At 45.1% G+C, this 22,186-nt stretch overlaps 1 protein-coding gene across 4 annotated transcripts in view; it reads left to right on the top strand.

Moving 5' to 3' along the window:
- The window catches only part of SUFU (SUFU negative regulator of hedgehog signaling), a 100,282-nt gene that overhangs the window by 54,342 nt on the left and 23,754 nt on the right, over nt 1-22,186 (top strand). For 3 of the 4 annotated variants that reach the window (XR_014228057.1, XM_082310695.1, XM_082310697.1), the window contains exons 5-9: nt 1,336-1,421; nt 3,526-3,598; nt 8,209-8,365; nt 9,902-10,013; nt 20,730-20,864. Coding sequence is in view for 3 of the 4 variants with exons in the window: in XM_082310695.1 (XP_082166821.1) it covers nt 1,336-1,421; nt 3,526-3,598; nt 8,209-8,365; nt 9,902-10,013; nt 20,730-20,864 (563 nt within the window). In the remaining variant the exon portion in view is untranslated. The remainder of the gene's footprint in view (nt 1-1,335; nt 1,422-3,525; nt 3,599-8,208; nt 8,366-9,901; nt 10,014-20,729; nt 20,865-22,186) is intronic. The other variant, XM_082310696.1, reaches the window with a different exon arrangement.

Genomic DNA, 22,186 nt, shown 5'->3' with positions numbered 1-22,186 from the left:
ACAACACATATGGTTGACTTGTTTTTCCCCTTTGTTTGATGCTTGTTGTTATGGATTTATTTTGACCCATGAGTATAAATGATTGCAAAAAGAAAAGAATGAACACAAAATAATTTCCTGTTTAGAGTCTTGCTGTTTGTATGTAATTAGTGAGTGAAGGCCCAGGGAGGGGTGTCCTGAAGCGAGGGTGATTCAGGCTGTTCGTGGAGGAAGCCTGGGAGATGGGTGGGGATGAAATGCATCTCCAAGGGCTGGGTCCTGAGAAAGTGAGCTCTGCAAGGGGCAGGGGAGGTAGGGTGTGCAGGACTGGGTACATGCTGACATTGATGATTTTCCACACAGATCTCTATCAGTGCAGATATGCGCTTGCAGCAAAGGCACATCAGGCACTTCTGCTTGCTGCTCTTCAGAACTTAGTTTTCAGTTTTCCTCTTTTCTGATAAAACATCAGTTGAACAGATTTTGACCAAAAATCCAGTGTCGTTGGAAAAGGCTTAGAGTATTGAGGAAGAAAATAGAAGGCCACGGCTAAAATAATTTTTCATCCCAAAGAGTGAATCGTTGTGCACAAAGGCACAAGCCAGCGGTTGATGGATCAGGAAGAAACTGCCTTCCTCTATCAGCTGAAGGGTGTTTCACCCCTTCATTTGAAGCGGCTGATTTCAGCTGCTGTGAGAGGGACATCTGGCATTGCTCAGTGTGGCAGCTCCCATCCTGAAAAGCAAACACATCCTGCCTTATACAGGAAGGCAGAAGTCTGCAATTGCCTGCAGTGACAAGTGGATTATGTGATGTGTACGCAGCTTTACTTTATGGTGCCAGGTAAGATGTAACTAGTCAGCAAACGGAGCTGGTCAAGGATTTATGAGCACCAATGCATTTCCTTGTGGCCATAGGTCCCGTGCCTGATTGAAATTGCTGGTGCAGTATTGCATTTGCCCCTAGCAGTTGGCTGACAGAGCAGTGTTTTGCATGTGCTCAGACTCTAACCTGTCCTGTCGTGTGTGGACTGAAGAGTGAGAACAGACTAGTGGATCTTCGGTAAACCCTGATTTGTCACCAGGCCCTCCTCATAGTTAAGTTCACACATGCCATGCAAGATTAAATATTACGTGACCAGGGCACTTCACATGATGAGTGTAGAGAGAGGGCATAAGGAATTGCAGAATCCCTCTGTTGTCTCAGGCTCCATTTGTCCTCGCTCATCTAGTTAGTTTAAAGAAATGGTGCTTCTCTGTATCTGCGCTGTTTGATCCAGCACCGCTTGGCACATTTTCTCTACAGTTCTTGCACGGTTCCCATCCAGTTTAGTATCTCTGTTTTCATTTACTCCAGATTGTTGGAGTTTGCACTGAGGAACTGCATGCGGCTCAGCAGTGGAACGGGCAAGGCATCTTGGAACTGCTTCGGACTGTCCCAGTGTAAGTGCTCATACAGCCCCATATAGGGGAGCATTCCCGTAGAGAACAATTCAGTTGTTTGTTTTTATTAACAATCTTTAACTTGTTGATGGAACTTATTTAATCCTGAGCTGTAGCAAGAGTTGGGAATTCATTGCAAATCTGTTCTCACGCACAGGCACTTAGATGGCAAATTAATGCATGTGGAAGTCCATATGTTCAGGGTGAAATAGAATGAGGTCTTGAAAGCTTAATTTCCTTCCTCTTACGCCTGCAGCATTTTCTCATTGATTCTTCCTGAGAGAGCCGGGGTAACTGTTACTGGTGACCTCTCTGTGTAGTTCAAAAGAAAGGAAGGAGAGGGTCTGACTTACAGTGCCTAGCAAAGCTTGGGTACTGCCTGAAAGTGAGAAAGTCACTCTCAAACTGGCCTCACTCTTGGTGGGCCAATTTGCAGTAGGAGGAGTGTTCATGCAAGTGAAGTTCATTGTTATTTCTCCCGTGGCAAAACAAAGATGTCCTTGGGTTAAGGAGGAGATGGGTTTTAAATGTTAAATGATATGTTGATGCTTCATTTGCTGCCAGGTTGCAGCTAAACTTTTTTGGCTTGCAGGTGTTTCATTTAAATATTTTTATCTTATATTTAGTGGAAGTTATTGCCGTGTGATTGTAGCTCAAAAGATTTTTTTTAAACAAAATGGTTCTGAATACGTGTTCCTGGGCGCAATAGTACACTCTCTAGTGTCACAATGGCCTTAAATTGATTGATTATTTGGAAGAGTCCAGCCTTTGCTGCTGGATTTCTTAAACTTGAACTTTTCCCTTTTAGGCACAAGTGCGGATAATTCATGTGAATGCCCTAGAGTAGAGTGAATTTGTCCAGCTATAAGCTTTGTTTCTGGGACCCCAAGACAACAAACACTGCCTGCAGCTCCCTTGGCTCCTCTAAGTCAATACAGATATAGCACCCCTCTCCGCAGTCTGTTCTCATGTTGGTTTTTGGCTTTTGTGCTGTGGTACAAGCACCTTTCCAAGGATAAAATGAAACCTAAATGTGCGCGATTCCAAGGCAAAGCTGCAAACTACTAAGCCACTGATGTGGAGTCAGGGTAAAAGTCTCTTGCATCCCTGTGAGGGACTGAAGCAGGTGGCACCTCTGCAGTTAATAATTCACAGCTTCCAAAGTGATGTGACAAAAGAGTGGCTATCGATGCATCTGAAAAGCTATAAAATATTAACTTTTATTGCTCCCACTCCAAGTGCTTTAGGAGACTGTAACACAGACAAGGCCAGAGGAGGGGGCTTTTGACTGCAATAACAAAGTATCTCATGGAAAAAAAAGAAAATTTTTATGGCAATTCCAAAAGACTTCAGTTTTTACTTCAAATGAAAAGCACCATCTAAGGCTGACTTCTGCAGTCTGCCTGCACTGTGACCCAAAGTCAAGTCTCCGAGTAGTTCATCTTCACAGTAATCTGTTTTCTGTCACCTTTGTTGGGAAACATCTTGACCCTTCTGACTTTATTGCTAATGAAAACAAAGATTTCCCTGAACCATCTGAGTACTCGACCATTAAGTACCAACTGGGCAAAATATCTATTGTGAGGATATTTATCAGAGCAATAAGCTTTTTATGGTACTGAACATGACTGCTGATCTCAGCAAAAAGTGCAGTCCCAATGGGACCCTGCCACATCTTTAGGTATGTAATAGAGGTATAAATCTTGACCCCATGCCTTGCCCATCTTTCTTAGACCTAGGCTACACTGGACTTCTCAGTCCCAATTCAGTTACCTGTAAGATTAAAACCTAGTTCAGTCTTGTATGAGTAAGTGGGTCTGCACAGGGCATAGCCTGTGTCAATCCTGACTGCTTTGCAAGACTCTGTGGTGCCAGGCAGCAGGCAGATAACAGCTAGGTCGTGGAGGGCTTTCATTATGTGTTTGCGAAACGTAAAGGACAAATGCATGCTATGGGATGTATACACAACACAGAGGGACTTCTAGGCTTGTTTTAAACTCGATCTTTTGCTTCCTTTTTAGTACAGGTCCACTCTGAGGACTCTGTTGGGGAGTACTAGCTAAAGTGCTTATTTGGTTCATTACCTTTCTTTCTTTCTTTGTAGAGCTGGAGGCCCCTGGTTGATAACGGATATGCGAAGAGGAGAGACAATATTTGAGATTGATCCACATCTGCAAGTATGTCTTTAGTTAATAAAATGTCACGTCTTTCGTAGTAGCCAGGGAGAATTGGTTTAATGGTATAAAACAGTTCAATTATTTTCTATAAAGGTGTTGTGATCTTCTCAGTGTTTGCAATAATCCCGGAAAAGTCTTAAAGACTCCCTTTGCCCTCTCAGAGGTCATTCAAGAGTGCACATGTCTAGCCCCAGGTGGATGGCAGTTTTAGGAAGAAATTTAGAGAAGGGAGACCAGGAAAACAGAATCTTATATATGAGATAAATTGGTAAGATTTGGACTGCATGTTTTAGAAAGGAGGAAAATAGAAGAAGATAAAAGAACATAGAACAGTACAAGATTTAGAGATGATAGATCAGGAAATTCCTCCTTTGTTTTATATGCAAGCGTAAGGAGATATAACATGCAGAAAACTCAAAACCAACCAAGTAATATTTTTTCACAGTAAGTGTGACAGTGTAGCTCATTCCTGTAGAATGTCACTTGAGGCCAAGTAGTTAGTGTGGTCTGAGAAATAATGGAAAGCCAAAAGATTCTCATGCAGTTGTTAATAATCCATGCAGGAAGATACATTGAACCACCTTCTTCAGAGTTCAAGTTAATTTCTGAAGTTTAAAGATCAGAATAGGACCTCTATGGAGGGGTTACCATCCCATGGGCTACGGCTGATCCGTGCGTTTGGGAGACAGTTCTGCACCCCTTCGGCAGAGTTATGGTACTGGAGTACATGGGTCCCAGGCAAATACAGTGTGGTGCTGATCTTGTTTCAGTGAATCACTGAGTATTTGCCTTTAACAGAGAACTTATGGCTTAGCATGGTAGGGCACGTGCATATGTGCACGTTTTGTACAAGCTGTTGCATTTGTGTATGGTCTGCGTGTCTGCATCTGATTACCCTCAGTTGCCTCACAGCATCTTTTATTTTGAAAGCTTAAGAACAAAACCAAATTGTACTTTTACTGTTTTTAAGGATTTGTTCATCTAAAATAACCCCAGTCTGAGACACACAAAAACAAGTGTTCCACAGTGTGGGAGCTAATACAACTGCAAGTCCTGTAAAGTTTTTAGGCTCTTCAAAATTTTGCCCTCTCCCCTCCTGGAGGGTGTTTGTCTGTTCTCTGCACACTGGTGATTCCTAATGATAACAGGGTTTTCTTCAATTTACGGTAAATGAAAAGTAACTCAGCTTACTGGAATCTGAATCAGCCAAGGCAAGTTAAGGCAAATAAAGAGTACCTCTGCCTCACCAGTGTGTCCTGCCACTGAATGCTGCTATGTCTGTGGTCTTTCCGGACTTCCTCACATTGAAGACATTCCTGTTTCTGTTCTCTCTTGCCCTTCCAGTATTGCGTATGCGCAGGTGTGCGTGCACCTCCTTCCTGCTCTGCTGCCGCAGCCCCTGGGGATTCATTCGCAGGGCAAAACCTGCTGCTGCGGTGCCGAGTCCCGCAAAACGAGCCTTTGCTGAGCACGGGGAGCAAGGCTGTGCCGGGCTGGGTTCAGCCACGTCGTGCGCCTCCTGCTCTGATTAGTGGGAAAAGGATAAAGTGTCATTCGCTTGGCATTTTCTTGGTGGTGGTACAGGGTGTGTGAGAACTGAAAGGCAGCAGATAGGTGGAGGGGAGGGAGCAGGCAGAGAAAACAGACAACTTTCCCGGGAGCAGGCGAGCGCGTTGCCTGCCTGGGAAGCGGGCAGAGCTTGTTTTGAGGCTGCATTGTCTCTTGTGGGAATTGGTTGAAGCCTAAACCCAGCCCTGGCAGCAGCAGCTGTACTTTCTGTTCGAAGCTGCCGAGAATGGATCCCAACTAAGATGTCATCCCAGGATGTCGGCAATTAATGCTGTGGCAACGCTGGCTGTTTTCTGTTCAGCCAGGCTTCCCTGTAGGCCATTCAGATTTCCCTGGCAGCACTGTCAAACAATCCCTGTCGGTCCCCAGCTCTGCGCTGATTCTCAGTGCTTTGCTTCTGTTTTAGCAGATATCTCAGAAGAGAATAAAGCTGATTTGAATTTCCTGAGTTGTGGTTGCCGCTCTGCGGGTCACACTGCAGTGCTCTGGCTCGTTTAGAAAGGGATCAATGACTTATAAGAGCCTCAGAGCATCCCTCCCACATGCTGAGAGAAAAATGGGACAGAAACATCCTTTCTTTGAGGAGGGAAAAATCTGAACCTCCTTTGCCCTGGGCTCCTCCAACCTCCTGCTCAGGCCGCCCTTTCAAGGGAGGAAGAACAGCCCCTCAGCCCAGGCACATCTTTGTTGGCTAAAGATGGGGTAAAGCTGTGCATTGCCCCAGCTGAGAGTCTGCACTGGTTAGGGGTTTTTTGGGTTTTTTTCTCCCCTTCAACATCAATACTTGCAAGCGTTATAAAACAGGCATGCAAATTAGGCCGCCTTAGGCCAGCTCATTTCCATCAGTCCCCCTTGATCTCCAGGGGATGCCAACAGAGCAGCACTTCTTCCCCTGAGGAAGTGCTCTGCAAACCAGCTGAGATGCAGATGATAAGTCCCTTTCCCCCTCCCCAAGGCTCTGCGCGCTGTCCGGAGGCACCGACTCTGTCTGCGAGCAGGGGCCCTGGATGCAGGGGTGGAGAAGCACGTCCCACCAGAGCCACTGCCCGATGGAGTCCACCAAGTTTGGTGGCTCTCCCGTGCTTCCCCAATCACTGGAATGAAAAATAACCATGCTGACAAGTTAAACCTCCCCATGCCAGCTGATTTGGGTCCTCACAGAGCGCCACGGAGGGCTCCTGAAGGAGCCACGGGCTAACTCTCACTTAGAGCATCATTTGCATATGTAGGATCAGATGTATTTTTATTTCTTTTTCCACAACTTCTGTTTCTGGTTGAAACAACTAATTTTATGTTTAGGATATAACAAAATCCCAGCAGATTTATTATTTCTCAGATTTTCCCATTACGTTTTCATAGAAGCCAGTTTCCTCTGATGCCAGAGGAAGATCCCAACAAGGAGTAGTCTCTCAGGGAGAGAGGCAGAAGGAAGGCAATCTCCCGAATGCTTAAATCTAAGTCAGGACTGCTCTGGTCTTGCCCCCAGCCGCAGGCTTTTGCCTCTGCTCTTGGGCCAAAGAGCCAGTTTAGTGAGGTGATCCAGCTGGGAAAAAAAAAAACAAAAACAGTTGGCTCAAGGGAAGGGATAGGAGCACATGGAGGAGGGTGGGACTGCAGCCACTGCGAATTACATCAGCTTAAACTGCTGTGCAACCACACCCTGAGTGCTTGTGCTTATCTTTGAGCTGCTCAAATCCTCTTTTGAATGGCCACAAGAACAGGCAATGGTCTTTCTAGGGCCCAGCGTGTGCAGCTGGGCAAGGGGAGGAATGCATGTGGGCTTTAGTCTGGAAATTGCTTCTTAAGGAACAGATTTTGCAAAGCACTAGATGCTGCCATGGTCTCTTGACTCCAGTGGCAAGGTCAAACTGGAGGGTAGTAATGACGAGTGGAGAGATGCGTTCCCGTTGTGCATAACAGCTCTGCTCTTTCCTCAAATCTTCAAAGTGTCTGTCCCGCAAGCACTGGGACTTACCGCCTATTCTGAGGTGAACCAGATGTAAGCAGTGAGATGGAGATCTTGCTGGTGCCACTGAGCAGCACCAGAAGTGACACTCCAGAAGAGGGGAAAATGGCCCAGTTGATTGGGTGCCAGCACTAAGAGCTGGTGTAGCTCAGCCCTGAGTTTGTTCAGCTCAACATTACCCCCTTGTGGGATATAGGTGGAAATTCAGACTAATGCCAGTTCCCCTAGCAGGTAGGCATCCTGCGGAAGTTTTGGCTGTAGCTTAGGGCAGTCTTGCTGGCAACAGATGCACATGTCCTTGAGAAAATGCACAGTGTCTGAGAGCGTCCAGTTGCTTGTGGTTGGTGTGCGACACCTTCCTAGACCCAAACGGTTGTTACGTGCTTGGAAAGTCCAACTTGCAAGGAAGGGAGTTTGTGTATTTTGCTGATAAAGCTGTGCAAAAAGCTTTGACGTTGCGTACAGACCTGTGTCTCCTTGCACGTTTGTCCTTTACTGAATGCCCCAGCACATTGAAAAGCAGTGGTTGTCCAGGCAGTCTGCAAATGATGAACTCTTGTGAATGATGAGTCTTTCTGTGAGCTGTTTTCATTGTGGGGCTCCTTGGTAAATTTGGAAAGGGATCTTTAGTTATTCAGGAGTTTATCATTGACATATAATAGGCAGACTGCTAAGCTGTGCTTCATACAGGTGTATACATTGTAGTGTCATAAATATTTTGAGTTGGTGTAAACTGGAGCTAGCACTGAAAAAGGCAACTCTACATACCCCAGGCTGCTGATTTCCACCTCTGTCTGTGCCTGCCAGAGCCACCTCGTAAAGCAGTGGGGAAGGGGTAGGAGTTCAGACCAACCTGCTATGGAAAAGGTTTGTTCCAGTTCAGATGAGCTCCCTGATTTGTCTCAATGGGCAGTCACCCTTAGCTGGTACATCAAAGCACGCGGGCCAGAGAGTGGAAACTGGCCGCAAAGGGGGGATATGCAGGAGCTGCTGAAGGTTGGGTTGAGCCAGGGTGGGTTCCAGCTCAGGTTTAAGCCACACCCAAAAAAGTCTTGGGGTTTTGGATCTTTTCAAGCAGGAGAGAGTTGACAAAGGGATTGAGACAGATGGCTCAAACCTGAGTGGAGTGAGTGCCAAATGTGCCTGGGATGATCTCAGCCGGCCCCCGGAGGATGACGAAGACAGCAGGAGCATTTGCATTGGGACCCAGCCGCGGCGGCTCTCTGGGAAAGGTAAGACAGTCCTGGGCTGAGCCACTGTCATGGCCTTTCGGCTTGTTTCCCGATGGGTCTGGGCAGCGGGCTGAGTCATGCAGCATCTTGGGATTCATAACAAGCACCGCAGTTACTGGAAGGCTCAGTATGTCTCAGGGGAGCAAAATTAATTTTGGTGTGGCCTCTTTGAGGAAGGCAGGCGAGAGGAAAAGAGATCTTTGCATTGTTTTGTCTAAATGCTTCTTTCAGTTTTTAGGCTATTTCTAATCTAAATCTGCAAAGTTAAACTGAGCACTGGGTGAAACCAGGACTGTAAACACCTGCAAGGTGAAGCAACTGCATTTTCCCAGGCTGTGTTTCCTTATTAACATTGTCACTTCTTGGGTGGCAAGTTGGACTGACGCTGCACGTTGATGTAGCTGAACTCAAGCGATTCTTGCAAATACGGAACTCTGGAAAGGAAAAATAGAATACAGTGGAGTTCCCCTTTGCAATGAGATGCCATCTCAGGGTACAGATGTCATAGCCATTACACATGCTTGAAATTATGCATGTTACCTTGCAAATGGGTGAAGTAACGTAAAATTTGAGGGCTTGAGCTTTCCTGGAATTAATGATGGTTTCCACAGGAATGGTATCTTACTTGTTTTTAAGTCCATGGTAAAAAAAAGTATATGTAAATGCCTATAGGGTTCCTTCTGGTTTCTGTGCAAATATTTTGAACTGCACTGGATCTAAAAAGGCTATTTTCCCTCAGCTCTGCCATGAAAAGCCCAAGACAGGTATACATGGTGATATTTGTATATCCTTCAAAAGATTTTGAAATAATGTGGATTTTTTTTCTTTACTAATTCCCACATTTCTCAAAAAAAGATGAGGAAACTTCTAAGAGAGGTAGGAAAGCATCCTATTAAAGTATTTGGCCATTAGACATTATAGGAAAATGAAAAAGTAAAAAGACTGCAACTGAACTGCATAATTTGCAGTTTATTTTCAAGTGTGAGCTTGAGGCTAAAGTTTGCCCTCCATAAAATTCCTTTCTTTTGTGAATCTTGTTCTAATTCATCAGCAGATTTGCAAAGCCAATTGCAAAAACTCGGGAACCTCCTTGCACTCGTTTGGTAAAGGAACAAGTTCCTGTTACGCCTAATGGGAAAAGTGACTTCCAGCGCAAAGGCTGGAAGTGTCTGGAGGTTCTGTGAGAGCTGCAGAGACAGCACACACCTCATTTATGAAAGGACACAAAACTACTCAGAATTTCCTCATCAGGAGGGCTCAGTACCAAAGGTTCCAGCTTTCCTTGCCTGACATACCATCGCAGCCCAAACCAAGAGAATTCAAGCTGACTTTATAAAGGGAAATAACTCCTGAGGTGCAGGAAGAGCTGTTAAGAATTCACCCTTAGCATCTCTTCATTTCTTTCTGCAGGGTAAGAGTTTAGATAAAACACACCATAGAAACAGGCCTTTTTAAAAAAAAAAAAAGCTGACATCTCCTTGTGCCTGTGATGTTTCTGGGGACTCTAAATCATGTTAAAAAAAATTCTCTTTGCAGATACGGAGCAAATCAGGGAGACTTTGCGGAGAGGGCTTGAGATTAACAGCAAACCTGTTCTACCTCCGATAAATGCACAAAGACAGAACGGGTTGAACCACGACCGAGCACCGTAAGTTTCACCCTGCACACTCAGGTGGTGGGAGGAGGGAGACTGAAGAGCTCAGCAGGGAAAACAAAGTTTTAAAGCTGGGTGGGAAAAAACTTGGCAAGGGGAGAGGAAGGCTAGCAGCAAATACTTGAGCAAAGCTCAAGGAGAGAGGGAAAAGAGTTGTTCAGGTTGGGTTAATGGGCTAGTACTCAGGAGGGCAGATTTTGAGAGAGGTTTTGGACAAGCCTTGCTAATGCAGAGTGGCTCTGACTGTGTTCTGTAGAACCTGCTGTTCATGGTGTACAGTGGTTGAAATCAGACTGGACCGAGCCCTGTAAAACGTACTGTGGTGAATAGTGTGACGGTATCCGAAGAGCTAGGCGGCATAGATGAGTGTTTGCTGATACTTTTGCCTGAGCACTTTGTTTTCAAGCTCATAATTACAAACGTTTTGGTTAAAATGTTGAATTTTTTTTTTTTTAAGTGACTTTGATCTTGCCTTGCTTAAGCAGGCAGGTACTGGCAGTAATTACATGCCAATACCACCCTGGTCTCTAATAGTCTGTGGACTAACAGGTGATTTAGGTGGGATTAGGTGGGCCAATAGATCTCTCCTCATTTGTAACTTTTGACTTCAGTGAATCTATAGGAAATTACGTGCGGTTTCAAGCCATCTGCAGTATCTGCACTTCTGTCTTTTTGGGTTTCTCCCCTTCCCCTCTTAGGTTTATTTCAGTTGCTAGTTAAATGTCTTCCCATCAATTTTAATGTTTTCATCTAAATGATACAGAAAGGCATACATCTTTGCTGCACTCTTTCATCTTGGTATTTCCTTTGGTTTCCTAGTCTCTGATGAACATTTGTGCTTTCTTGTTCCAAGGGTAAAGATCATCATGAAATCAGCTCTTTCCTGTAGTGGCAGGCAGGGACAGCATCCTGCTCTGTTTCAATTCCTGTTTCTTTCTTGATTCAAACATTTTATGAGAAAAATTTTATTCCTCATACTTCGTTAGGATCTTGATGCCCTTTCTTGTTCTGTTTTGTGGGTGACTTCTTCTTTGAGTTGCCTAATCCTTTGGGGAGGTATTATGTCAGTTGCGGATGCTGTGTACTAAGTAATACAAGATATCGGTGCTTACAAAAAAAAAAATCTCAAGTGGCTTTATTATTGCTTCAGAAATAACCTTACTTTTGTGATATGGTAATTATATGGACACAGATTCTGACCTGACTCGGATTTTGAGTAGTACTTCCCTGCCTTGAAGGTTGCTCCCATTGGACCATGGGTTGGTCCCATTGGCCCCACTGAAAAAATAAAATGATACCATCTGATTTGCACGAATCACACCCAGCCTTGGAAGGCTCAAAACTATTGAGCAGGATTTCTCACAGATGCTGGGCTCCTGCATGAATCTGCATGCCCAGAAAAAGCTCTGAGTTTGCAGTGGTTAGGGACGACCAGAAACATTTGGGGTGTGCATCAGGTCAGGGAGGCAGCTGATGGGTAAGACTTAATGCTGGGAGGCAGTTGTTGCTTAGATAAGAAAGCTTTACGTTATTCAGGGTAAGATAAACAGAGATACGCTCAAGACAGAGTGGTGAAAGGTTAGCAGAGGTCTAAGATGAAGCACACAAATATTTACCTGGGTTTTTAACTGTTCTGAGGCAGAGAGGAAGGCAGGTCAAATTCAGAGCTTCCAATCTGTGACAGTGCTCTTTGTCGCAAATCTCTCTTACCTGTAGCAGCTGCACACCCACCCTACCTGAAGCCTGAGTGGTAGGAATGGCTGGTTCCCAGTGTTTGCCTCCTGGAAGATCAATACATTTCTCTGAGGTCTATGGTTACCACTGTGGAAACTGATAGCTAGCTTCTTTCTCCATAATAGCAATTCAGTTAAGGGAAGAGAGCTATCAGCTGTGTGTCTTGCCAGCGGTTACTCTGATAACAGTTAGTATCGGAGGGATAGAGGCGATCTCCTCAACTTAAAGCAGCAGTGTGTCCTAATACTTTCTTTATCTCACTGACTACTTTGAGAGGAGTTTGGAAAAGGTCTTTTTCTACTCGTGCAGTGGCTTCTTTTCTCCAGTTCGTGTAGCAGATACAATGGGACTTGTTCAATGCATTGACCGTACTGAGAGGGGTGGTTTGTGCTGGAAAGCAGTGTTTACTCACAACCTCTAACTAACTGGTACTTAAATCAGATGTGATGATTACCCGTACTGTGGCTAAAACTTATCAGTCAACATATTTTCCAGCACAGCGTGGTATAGATGAAGCAGAAGAGGAAGATCTTATTAGGTCTCAGCCTTTCTTAATACACTGTCTCAGCATGTCTTATGTGTTTGAGCAAAGTTGCTCAACATGCTATTAAGTACAAGAGCATGATCTGGAGACTCTCGTCTCCAGCTGCTGCAGAGGAATGTAACTGAGGAGTTCAGCTTTCGCATGTAGTAATATATCTACATCCATGTTCCCTACAGGTACCTGCAGGGGCAAAGGCTGAGACACAAAAGGCACGAAACCCAGTGTAGATATAGTCATTTCATAAGATTTACAAGCACCTTAGATGAGGGATCTGCACATAGATCTAGTCCTTCTGGTGCAATCCTTGCTTGGGCCTGGTAGGGCTGGGACTCAGTTCTGTCCTTCACTGTAAATCTTGTGTAATCAAAGACAAGTCATTTAGCTATTGAGCTTCAGTTCTGAATCTATAAAATGGGACTAATAACAGTGTCATCTTCTTGAGGCACCACAAGGATAAATACGTTAACGATTACAAGGTGCTGGCTGATGGGAAGCAGGCTTGTGTGTAATCATATCCTGCACTGTACACACCAGACCATAAAATATCAAACCCATGGTTCGTTGCAAGGGTCCTGTGAGTAACTGGTGCATTAGACACTCCTCGGGAACTTGACAGAAACGCTCTGTTGGGGCATGGCAAATTGTTCCAAATCTACTTTCCATAGGGACCACTGCAGAACCCCAGGCCATCAAATTTGCACCCAGCTGACATTAGGATGTTAAAGTCTGACATAGACTCTAATGGCTTTGTGCAGGAGAGGAATGTGCTGTTTATTTGTCATAGATTTGCAGCCACCAACTGCTTTCCTAGTAGCTTTCTTCCCTTTCTTTTATCCTAACCCTACCACCCACACACAATAATCTATCAGGGTTTAAAGCAGACAACCTGTTCTGCATTCAGCGTCACGAAATAGTATCAGAAACACTCAAACTTTCGAATATTTATTTGTATAAAATGCCGAGGATCCAGATTCCATACAGATTTCCCTGTCTTTTTGTAGTTACAGTTTTCAGTGCTTATGCAAAAGCCTCACATTGTTAGGTTGCAGATAGGGCTTGATTCAGTGTTCTGGCTCCAGCAAAGCATACTTACATGTTAAGCATGCATATTACCAGTTGTTCACTGCCCCAGAGTCCTAAAAAAAAAGTTCCTTTGAGAAAAAGCTGGTTTCTGTCAAAACCCTGTTGGGCAGCTGTGGTACTTTGATTCATTAGTGTTATTACTGTAGACTGTGTAGCCCTTTTTCTCCTAAGGATATGAATAAAAGCACTCTTAATGCTTAAAACTGCATCGGACATCTGTTTCTCAAAATGACTGTTAGCTCAGTTCATAAGCAGCCATTAAATCAGTTCGTACGCATTAAACAAAAGAACATGTAAATTAATCTTCGGAAACATGACTAATCATTTCGACCATAGGTAACATAATACTCTTGATTACTGCTTGGAAAAATGAGGCGTGTATGAATACAAATGTCCTTTACAGTGGCGCATTATTTATTTCTTAGGACCCATCAGCTTGGTAGGTGCTGCTCAGACAGACAGAAAGGCAAGGCTCCCGGTCTCCCAAACGGTGCAGATGCAGTCTTGTTGGATACAGCGAGCTCTTCCCAGCGAGGAACATTTAGATGTCAGACTAAACACTGCTGCTGCTAAGACCTCAGTGGGCTGGAAGCTCCAGATGTCAAAGATCAGTGACACTTGTGGAGTCTTCCTTCATTCGCTATTTAATTTCTTGATGTAATAAGTTCTGGGGCCGAGTCTTTTAATTGTCCCTGGCAATTAGCTCTGTGCTCTCCTGTGAGGTAGGTGAGTAGTATCTCCACTTTACAGATGAGGACAGAGGAGTTAATTTGCCACAGTTGCAGTGAGAGCCAGGGTTGGGATAGGGGAATTCTTGACCTTTTCCACCCCTCAAGGGTCCCCTTGATCACGCAGCGTTGCTGAAAGTGATGTTTTTCTGCCCCTTGGCTGACTCAGACCATTCTACTGCTCCTGTGAGCTGAGGCATGGAGTAGAAATGTAGAGCTAGCGTGCTGCATTACTGCACATGTTGAGGCTAAAATGACTAGTAATTGCTACATTTCATTGTGCCAGGATTCAAGTAATGCCCACGCGCATCCCCAGTGTCTGAAGGTGAGGCTTGAGTGGTGGAAAAAGGTGTCTCAAGGCTGTGCTACTTTGACAAGTCTTTTCCAGCATCTCTCTGCCATTCATCGCTCTTCCTCTTCTCAAGAAGGATAAAGAGGTGTGGTTCAACATGCCTGATTCCCATATTTCTGTCTGGGATTTCCCAGATAACTTTGCATGCACTGGCCCCCTCATGCACAGTGGTCGTTTGTCCAGGGACCCACAACGAATGCCCTAGAGACCTCAAATCCCATCTGCATTCAATTTCCAGGCAGAAAGACAGGTTGAATCTAGGGAAACCTGAACATATGGTAGCTCTGTGCCCATGTGCTAATTCCATCCAGCCCTGAATAGTTTCCAGCTGCGCAGGGAAATGAAGGCAGGTTCCTGGCAAACAGAGCAGGGAACAACCCTCCGGCAGGTGGGGCTGGCAGGACTGTCCTGGCTGTGACCTTCTGCTGCGCTGCACCCTGAGCATCTCAGGTTGTTGCCCTTCCCTTGTGGGAAGAGGGAGGAGTTGTGTTGCTCCAGAAGTCCTCCCGGGATAACCCCAGGCTGGCACACGGTGTGCCTGGTTTGGAGCGCATGAGTAACAGTGGCACCACTTGCAGAACTGGAGTTCACTGCCCATGTAGTTCCTCTGACTTGGTAAATAGGGCACGCTGGTTTCTCCTTTCAGTGAGTAGCATTGGGTTAACGCGCGTTAACAGGCTCCATCTGAGCAGCATTTCTGAGGAAGCTCTGACGGTAATATCAAGATGTAGGATTTGCTTCGAGGCGAGTCTGCATTTTGCTTCTCCCAGTTGCACTGGGTTTTGGTTGCTGCTTTACTTGGGCGGAGGGGAGCTGTTGTCTGCGTAGCTGGTTTCCTGTCTTCAGTTCTTGGAGGCAAACTTTTACATAAAGGGGAGCATTTCAGTGTTCTCTGAAACTGTCTAGTTCTGGCCAGACTTTCTGATTCTGCAACCACTAAGCAGTAAGTTTCCAATCCAGTACTGCTTATTTAGGCATGCTCTCTCATCAAGACACCATTCAGTGGTGTCTTGCTTGAGTAAGGAATGCTGAATGGGGGGAGGCAATATACTTTAGGGAGTGTCTCTCAGCATGAGGCTGAGTGCTGGGTGACAAGCCTGCGAACTAGGAAAGCAAATGTCTGGAAAAACAGTGTCAGTAGAAGTGCAGAGCGGTCACTGTGCTAATAATTTGCACTTCTACATAGCTTTCCCCATCTATGAATCTGAAAGTGCTTTGCAAACATTGACTTAATCCTTGCAACACCCCTACGTGGAAAAATGTCTGTTTTACAGACGGGGAACCTGAAGCATAAAAAGAGTTGTTTGACTTTGCCCATGAGTCTGCAGCATGCCAGTGGCACGGCCTAAACCTTTCAATCCCAGTTCAGCTGCAGGTCTGGAACAGTCTGGCCCCTGCAAGCACTGACAGTAGTTATTACGCAGCTTTCCAAAGGGATATGTGAGTGGCAAGAAGATTGTTGCTACTGGCATTGTCCTTGGAGCCCTTCCATGCTAGGAAACGCACACAGAACATCTTCACCATCCGGTTTAACCAGGATGATGAGCACCCAGGTCTGAGCACTCGACCTAGCCTTGTTTCAGTGTGACCACAGCAGGAGCTGTGTAACCGTGTCCTCCCCGTTTCTGCACTTGCCTCTGTGCGTCTGTGACGTGTCCCATAACTCTCTGTGCCAAGATGCTTAGGGCTCTTTCCCACAACTGCTGGTTTGCCCTTCAGGGAAAACTGTGGGAAAGCCTCTGGAAGATTGCCGGCACTTAAGTGATCTTTGACCATATCTTCATTAGGGAGTGAAGAGGTTTGAAATAGCCGTGGTTGGGAAGGGAAGAAAGGGGTGAAAAAAAAGTGGTCCAACTTTTCTTTCCCAGCTGTGTAAGCTTGCACTAATGGTTTGCATTTGGTAACTCATGGTGCTGGGTTTTGTACCAAGGAAGCAAGGAGGACTGACTGTAACTCAGGTTAGTGATGCAGTGGGCACCCGCTCCTACAAAGAGCCCCTGCCGTGGCCAGCTTCCAACATGTCCTTTGTGATTTCGGTACCTGGGAAGGTAACTTGGAAATGCAGCGAAATTATGCCCCATGTCACCAACAGAGCTTGGACGGGAACCGAGACGTCCTTCCGTGACAGATGCATGAGATCAAGTGCTCTGATCGTAAAGCAAAATGCAAATGCAAGAATAAATAAACCTTTCTTAATCCAATCAACCTGGTTATTCTTGAATCCCATGAAATAACTGCCAGTGGGGTTGCTTGAGAAGGGGTTGCTATAAACATGACTTATAAGGAGGGGACATCCAAACTTTGTGCAACCTAGTGATTGCATTGGCGATTTTCCAGGATCCCTGCGGGCTGCTGCTAATTGGCATAAAATTAAGCAGGTTACAGCCACCCTCATATTTAATACAAAGAGAGGGCCCCCGGGAGGCTACAGGTTCCAGCGTGTGGCTGCTCACATCACGAAGGAGCACAGCACGCTGGGACGTGTAGTCTCCTCGGGCCCTTTCTCCCTGTTTGACAGAGGTCTGGGGAAGCTGCAGGCCACGTGGACACCTTTGCAATGGTTTGACCACCCCCCTCTCTCAAAAAAAAAAAAAAAAAAAAATCAAATGTGGCTTTGGTTAACGTTCATGGACTGTTAATCAGCATTCACGAGATTTAAAAATAAAAAAACCAACAAACATCATTTCCTCCCTCTCTCCTCCGCCCAGAAGCAGGCTACTGGTAGAAACTGAAGCTGGAAAAAATAGTTGAAAGTCAGCTAAAGTCACCTTGGTAACTGCAGCAATACACTTGCCCAGAACAGGAGACATCAAACCCAACTACAAACAGCTTTAAAGAAACAAAAAGAATGTAATCATCTAAAGAATTAATCTGACAACTGCCCACGTTTACACCTCCCACAAGCTCCCAATCAGAGGGAAATGCGCTTTAATCTCCTCCAACTCCCCTCCAGTTTCACAAAAAACGAGATGTGCCGTCCTTAAACTGGGGCATTTCCGGCATGCTGCTTCCATTTAAATCTACTGCCTTTCCTAATGCAGCAGCCCTGGCTTTTGCAGACTTGTTTTTTCTGGACACTGAGAAACATGAATTTTTTTGTGTGGGTTGGATGAAGTATTAAATCTGGAATAGACAAAGTTTGCAACATTTTACGTGATAGTCAGCTAGATCTTAGTCATAACAAATAAAACTCCACTGGCTTTTGCTGATGATTTATTTGGTGATGGGGTGGAGGAAGCAAAGGCTTACGGGTAACTTACAGTCGTAAAAGCAGGGATGTTAGTGTTAGAAAGCAAACTTTTTCTACATTTTCTTCTGAGGCTGAAAACTACAAGCTGTGGATGGCAGTGTGTGTTACGACATGAACTTTTTATTAATAACAACCTAGAAGTCCTGCCAACCCTTCATCTGGGCCATCAACCTTTGGAAGGGTCAGCACAAGGATTTCCATTCCCAAAGGGAGAATTTTAATGGGTCTTGCCGAGTCCCTGTGTCATGCGACACGTTCCAGAGTCTGAAAGTGATGGCACTGTGGCCTTGTGCTACACGCAGTCCACAACGTGTCCAGAAGTGCCCACCAGGCAAAACTCTGGTTTAGAAAAGTGTAGCTTCAATAGAAGGTTATTTGGTTTTTCTGCTGTTGGAGTTTTGCCCTTAACTTTAAATAGCTGAAATTGTGCGCGCTCCACTACAGTGAAACAAGAAACAGAGAGACTGTGACTATTTTGGAAAAGGTTTGTGGAAAGGATTAATAATTTCATGTCATTCAAAGTATTAACTACCATTTTCCTTCACTCCTTCACCTTTTTGACAGAAGGGCTGGTTACTTATTAATGTGAAGTCATAATTATTGACAGCCTTAAAGTCATGACAGTTCCGTTTGATAGTTATACATTAGTCAACATCTTCTCTTGAGCATGTAATGACAAACAGCATTTGCTGTTTTTAATAAGACTTAGAAAGCTTTGCCCCTTGCCTCCAGAATATTGTCGTCATTCCTATTATTGCATTAACAACTGGAGGCTCTTTCCCCTCAGGACCGCGGCCCCATTGTGCTAGCAGCTGTACTGGCTAGCATGGTGGAAACCTAAAAACCCACCTTCAGCTCAGGGGGTTTGGAGCTCAGGGGTATGGGGAACTGTCCTGCGGCTGTCTGTCTGTCCGAAGCATCAACCTACAGCAGGGATTGCCTGGGAGGGTGTGTTATGGGACGTGCCTGGCGCGCTTGGGCAGTCCAGGTGAGAAGGGCACTGTCTCTTGTCTGTAGCAATAACATTGCTGTAAAACTCCTGGTCTGCTCCAGGGCGCGTAAACTCTGGAACTGCATTTAACGAGTGCAAGCTTATGGCCTGCTTGAAAGTCATGCATTGCTAATGGCTGACCCTTTCGGTAGGGATTGATAAATGAATGATTGGAAGTGGTAGACCACAGGCTGACTTTCCCACAGCTCTCTGTGTATATAAGATCTGATAAGGAAGTTGAGGCAAAGCTTAGCTTAAGGTCAACCGATCATTAATCAACTGTAACTGCACTCCTCAGGTAATCAGCCTGCAAAATGCTGGCCCACTCCACTCTTTGAAGACCCCACCTACAAAGAGCTGTAAAATGTTTGCTGAAGTAGATTAAACACAGCTTTAAGTGCCACCTATAGACTACAAAGCATGTTGTGTCTTTGCTTCAGGGTTAACCCACCAGACTGACACTCTGCTGCCTGTCAGTCCATCAGCCCACCCCATGCGTAAGCTGTATCCTGACCTACTGTGTCCTTGCTGGGTCCATTATTGCTTTTGTGTGGTGCTAAGGCAGAACACGAGACACATTTTACAGTTTTTGTCTTGCAGGGAGCTGAGCTGCTCTGATTTTTTTTTCCCCCTGCGTGTCTCTGACCTGGCCATGCAGGATATTTGCAGGAAGGCACTGTGTTACATCAGTTTAGCTTGTATCCTCATTTCAGAGTGGGCAGCTCAGCAGCCTGGGTGAAAGGCTCACCTGGGACTAGGTGACCTGGCAGAGGCAATGGGCTGATCTGCTTTGGAAGCCACACTGAACTGTATGACTATGTGTGTGGTGGACAGGAGTAATTTTGGGACAGCACCCAAATATAAAATTAAGTAGAGGTGTGATCTAAGTCAGCTCATAAGGGTCAAGCTGATTCTTTACAATTACTTCCAGATGTACAGTAAAGATGGCTCCGCTTGGGTGGAGGAAGGATCCAGACTTGTTTTAACAGTGTTCCCAAATGGAGCCACAGCCTGATAGCCTTGTTTGGCTTTTGGTCAGTCTGGCACCGTGCAACCACATTGCAACATGGTACCTTTCAGCTCCCATCTTACTTCTGTGAAGTTCATGTGGAACGCCAGGTCACAAAAATATAAATCACATATCAGACACATCGCATTAGTCCATGTCATCTGCAAAAATCGTAAACCACCCCCATCCTTCGTTCCCTGTTCTGGACTATCAAGTAAGGGATTATGATGATGCTCTTTGAACATATAAAGTGTTTATGGTCAAGTATTTTGAGATATACCAGGATTCTGTCTGGCAAAGTTCCTAATCATGTAACAACATAACCTTTAGTCGTAGCTTCACATTATGCTGGCCTTGCAGAAATGAATGAATAAATAAGAAAGCAAAGCTGCATTGTCTTAAAGCAGCCCCACTTACAAGGGAAAGCAATCTGTGGATGTCCTACTCGTCAGACGTAGAGCCCATCTTTTGGCTGTTGCACTTGATGCTGGTGGAAGCAGAGTGTTCTCAAAACCTTTTGGTTGAACTGTGGAAAGAAATGATTTGGAGAAAATTGTAGGGATGCCTCAGATCTCAAAGATATTTGAGCAAGGGCACAAGGGACTGGACAACTCTTTCCTGCAGGCCACTGCCTAAAAAATCCTGAAGATAAAGCAAAAGCAGGAGGGAAAGCACACCTAGTAATTCTCCCAAGCCATTTGATAGTGGTTTAGGGTTTTGGAGAGTGTAGTTTTGCTCCAGTTCTTCCCAGAAATTTTATTTCTTATATGCTGGGAAGGGATGCACCATGTGTGTGCACCAATTCAGATCCTAGGTCATCAAATCAAGGAGAAGGGCTGCATGCTGTGACCGGTAGTCTGAGAGAGGCTGCGTCTCTGTAGGGGTGATGAAAACTCACGTGTGTCTTCGTAACAGTTCGCTCCTGCGTCCTTCAATATTCACACAATCGCTCTGAAAGGCCCCAGAAATAGCACACAGCACCAGGATCCTAAATATATGCGTTTTGTCTCTTCTCTTAGAAGCCGTAAGGACAGTTTAGAAAGCGAGAGCTCAGCAGCTATCATTCCTCATGAGCTAATCCGCACGAGACAGCTGGAGAGCGTACACCTGAAATTTAACCAGGAGTCCGGAGCTCTCATTCCCCTCTGTCTAAGGTGAGTGAAGCCGTCCTCCTCCTCAGCTTGTGCTAACATGCCGCTTTTGCCTTGTGGCATTGTTTCACCATACAGACATGCATGCAATGGGTCTTTAAAGGCCAGAGCTGAGATGTTTTGCCAAAACACATTAGAAACAGATGATTCTTTGCATGTGTGTTCATCGTGGTAAGATTATTTCTCATTCTTTTTATGTCCTCCAGTGTCTTTTGAGTGCTGAAATAGGACAGGGTTAGCATAGGGGCTTTTTTATTAGCCTAATGCTGGCAACTCTGTGATAAAGAAGGGATGTTTTAGTATGTTCTGTCAAAGAAAACTCTTAAGTTGTTAATTCTGGCTTATGGACTCAGACACAAGTGGTTGTGCAAAGCCTGTTTGCAGTCAGTTTATGCATGCAAGTGCGGTTTTTAGACAAATTATGTCACTTGCATGATTGAAGGAACAAAACATTGCGTGCATACTCTACACGTCATCTTTGGAAGGTTCAGGCTGCACATACCACTCTGAGTGACTTTTCTAGGTTTCCACAGTTTCAGTCAGCACTGTTTTTAAAAATACCTGTGGCAAATGTAGTCCTTAACATAAAGACGAACTGTGGGGTAGAGACAAATGATTGCAGGTGATTAGCTTAATGAGTTACGTCTGTAGTATCAGAGTTATCAGCAGCAGGTGCACACTTGCCTGTGCCTGTTGAGAAACCAATGGGATAGTTAATACAAACATATTTTATTTTACATCACAAATGTGTGAACAGTCTGTCCTGATCAGTTACCACAGCTCAGCTGACAGTCATCAAGCAACTGTGACTCTGTTAGGCGCTATATATCTTACCTGAAGTTTTCCCCCTTGCATGTTGGAAGCCATACATGCGTGTCACACATGCTCTGAGCCTAAATACCAGAGCCATGATTTTCCCTCTGGAAAGCATTGAATGAAAAAAAGGGAAGTGATACTGTAGATGGTCATGTATGTGTATTTTCTAAGCATTTGCTTAAGTAATACAGGTTACATTTGTCAAGCACCAGGGAAATGTGTTACTAGGTATTGTCAAGGTAGGTAAGTTTGTCCCCACCAATGAGCCTGCTTAGGAATGCATCCTCACATTCCCACGTGATGTGGAGTCTGGATTCTCTTCTGCAGTTTTCATCTTACTGAAAGACTGGCAGTCCTCTGCCCTTAAGTACATCATGGGGATAGGCATGCCGTGGGATTTAGATGTATTCTAATTCTGTAACAAGGCCCTGCGATTAAGGGGGGAGATAAGGGGGAACTCCCTACCTCAGAAGGAGGCTTGTGACCTGCTTTTTGGAGCGAATCATTCA

This window comes from Platalea leucorodia (genome assembly GCF_965183815.1).
Source record: "Platalea leucorodia genome assembly, chromosome: 4".
NCBI lineage: Eukaryota > Metazoa > Chordata > Aves > Pelecaniformes > Threskiornithidae > Platalea > Platalea leucorodia.
This window is presented reverse-complemented; position numbering and strand designations above follow the sequence as displayed.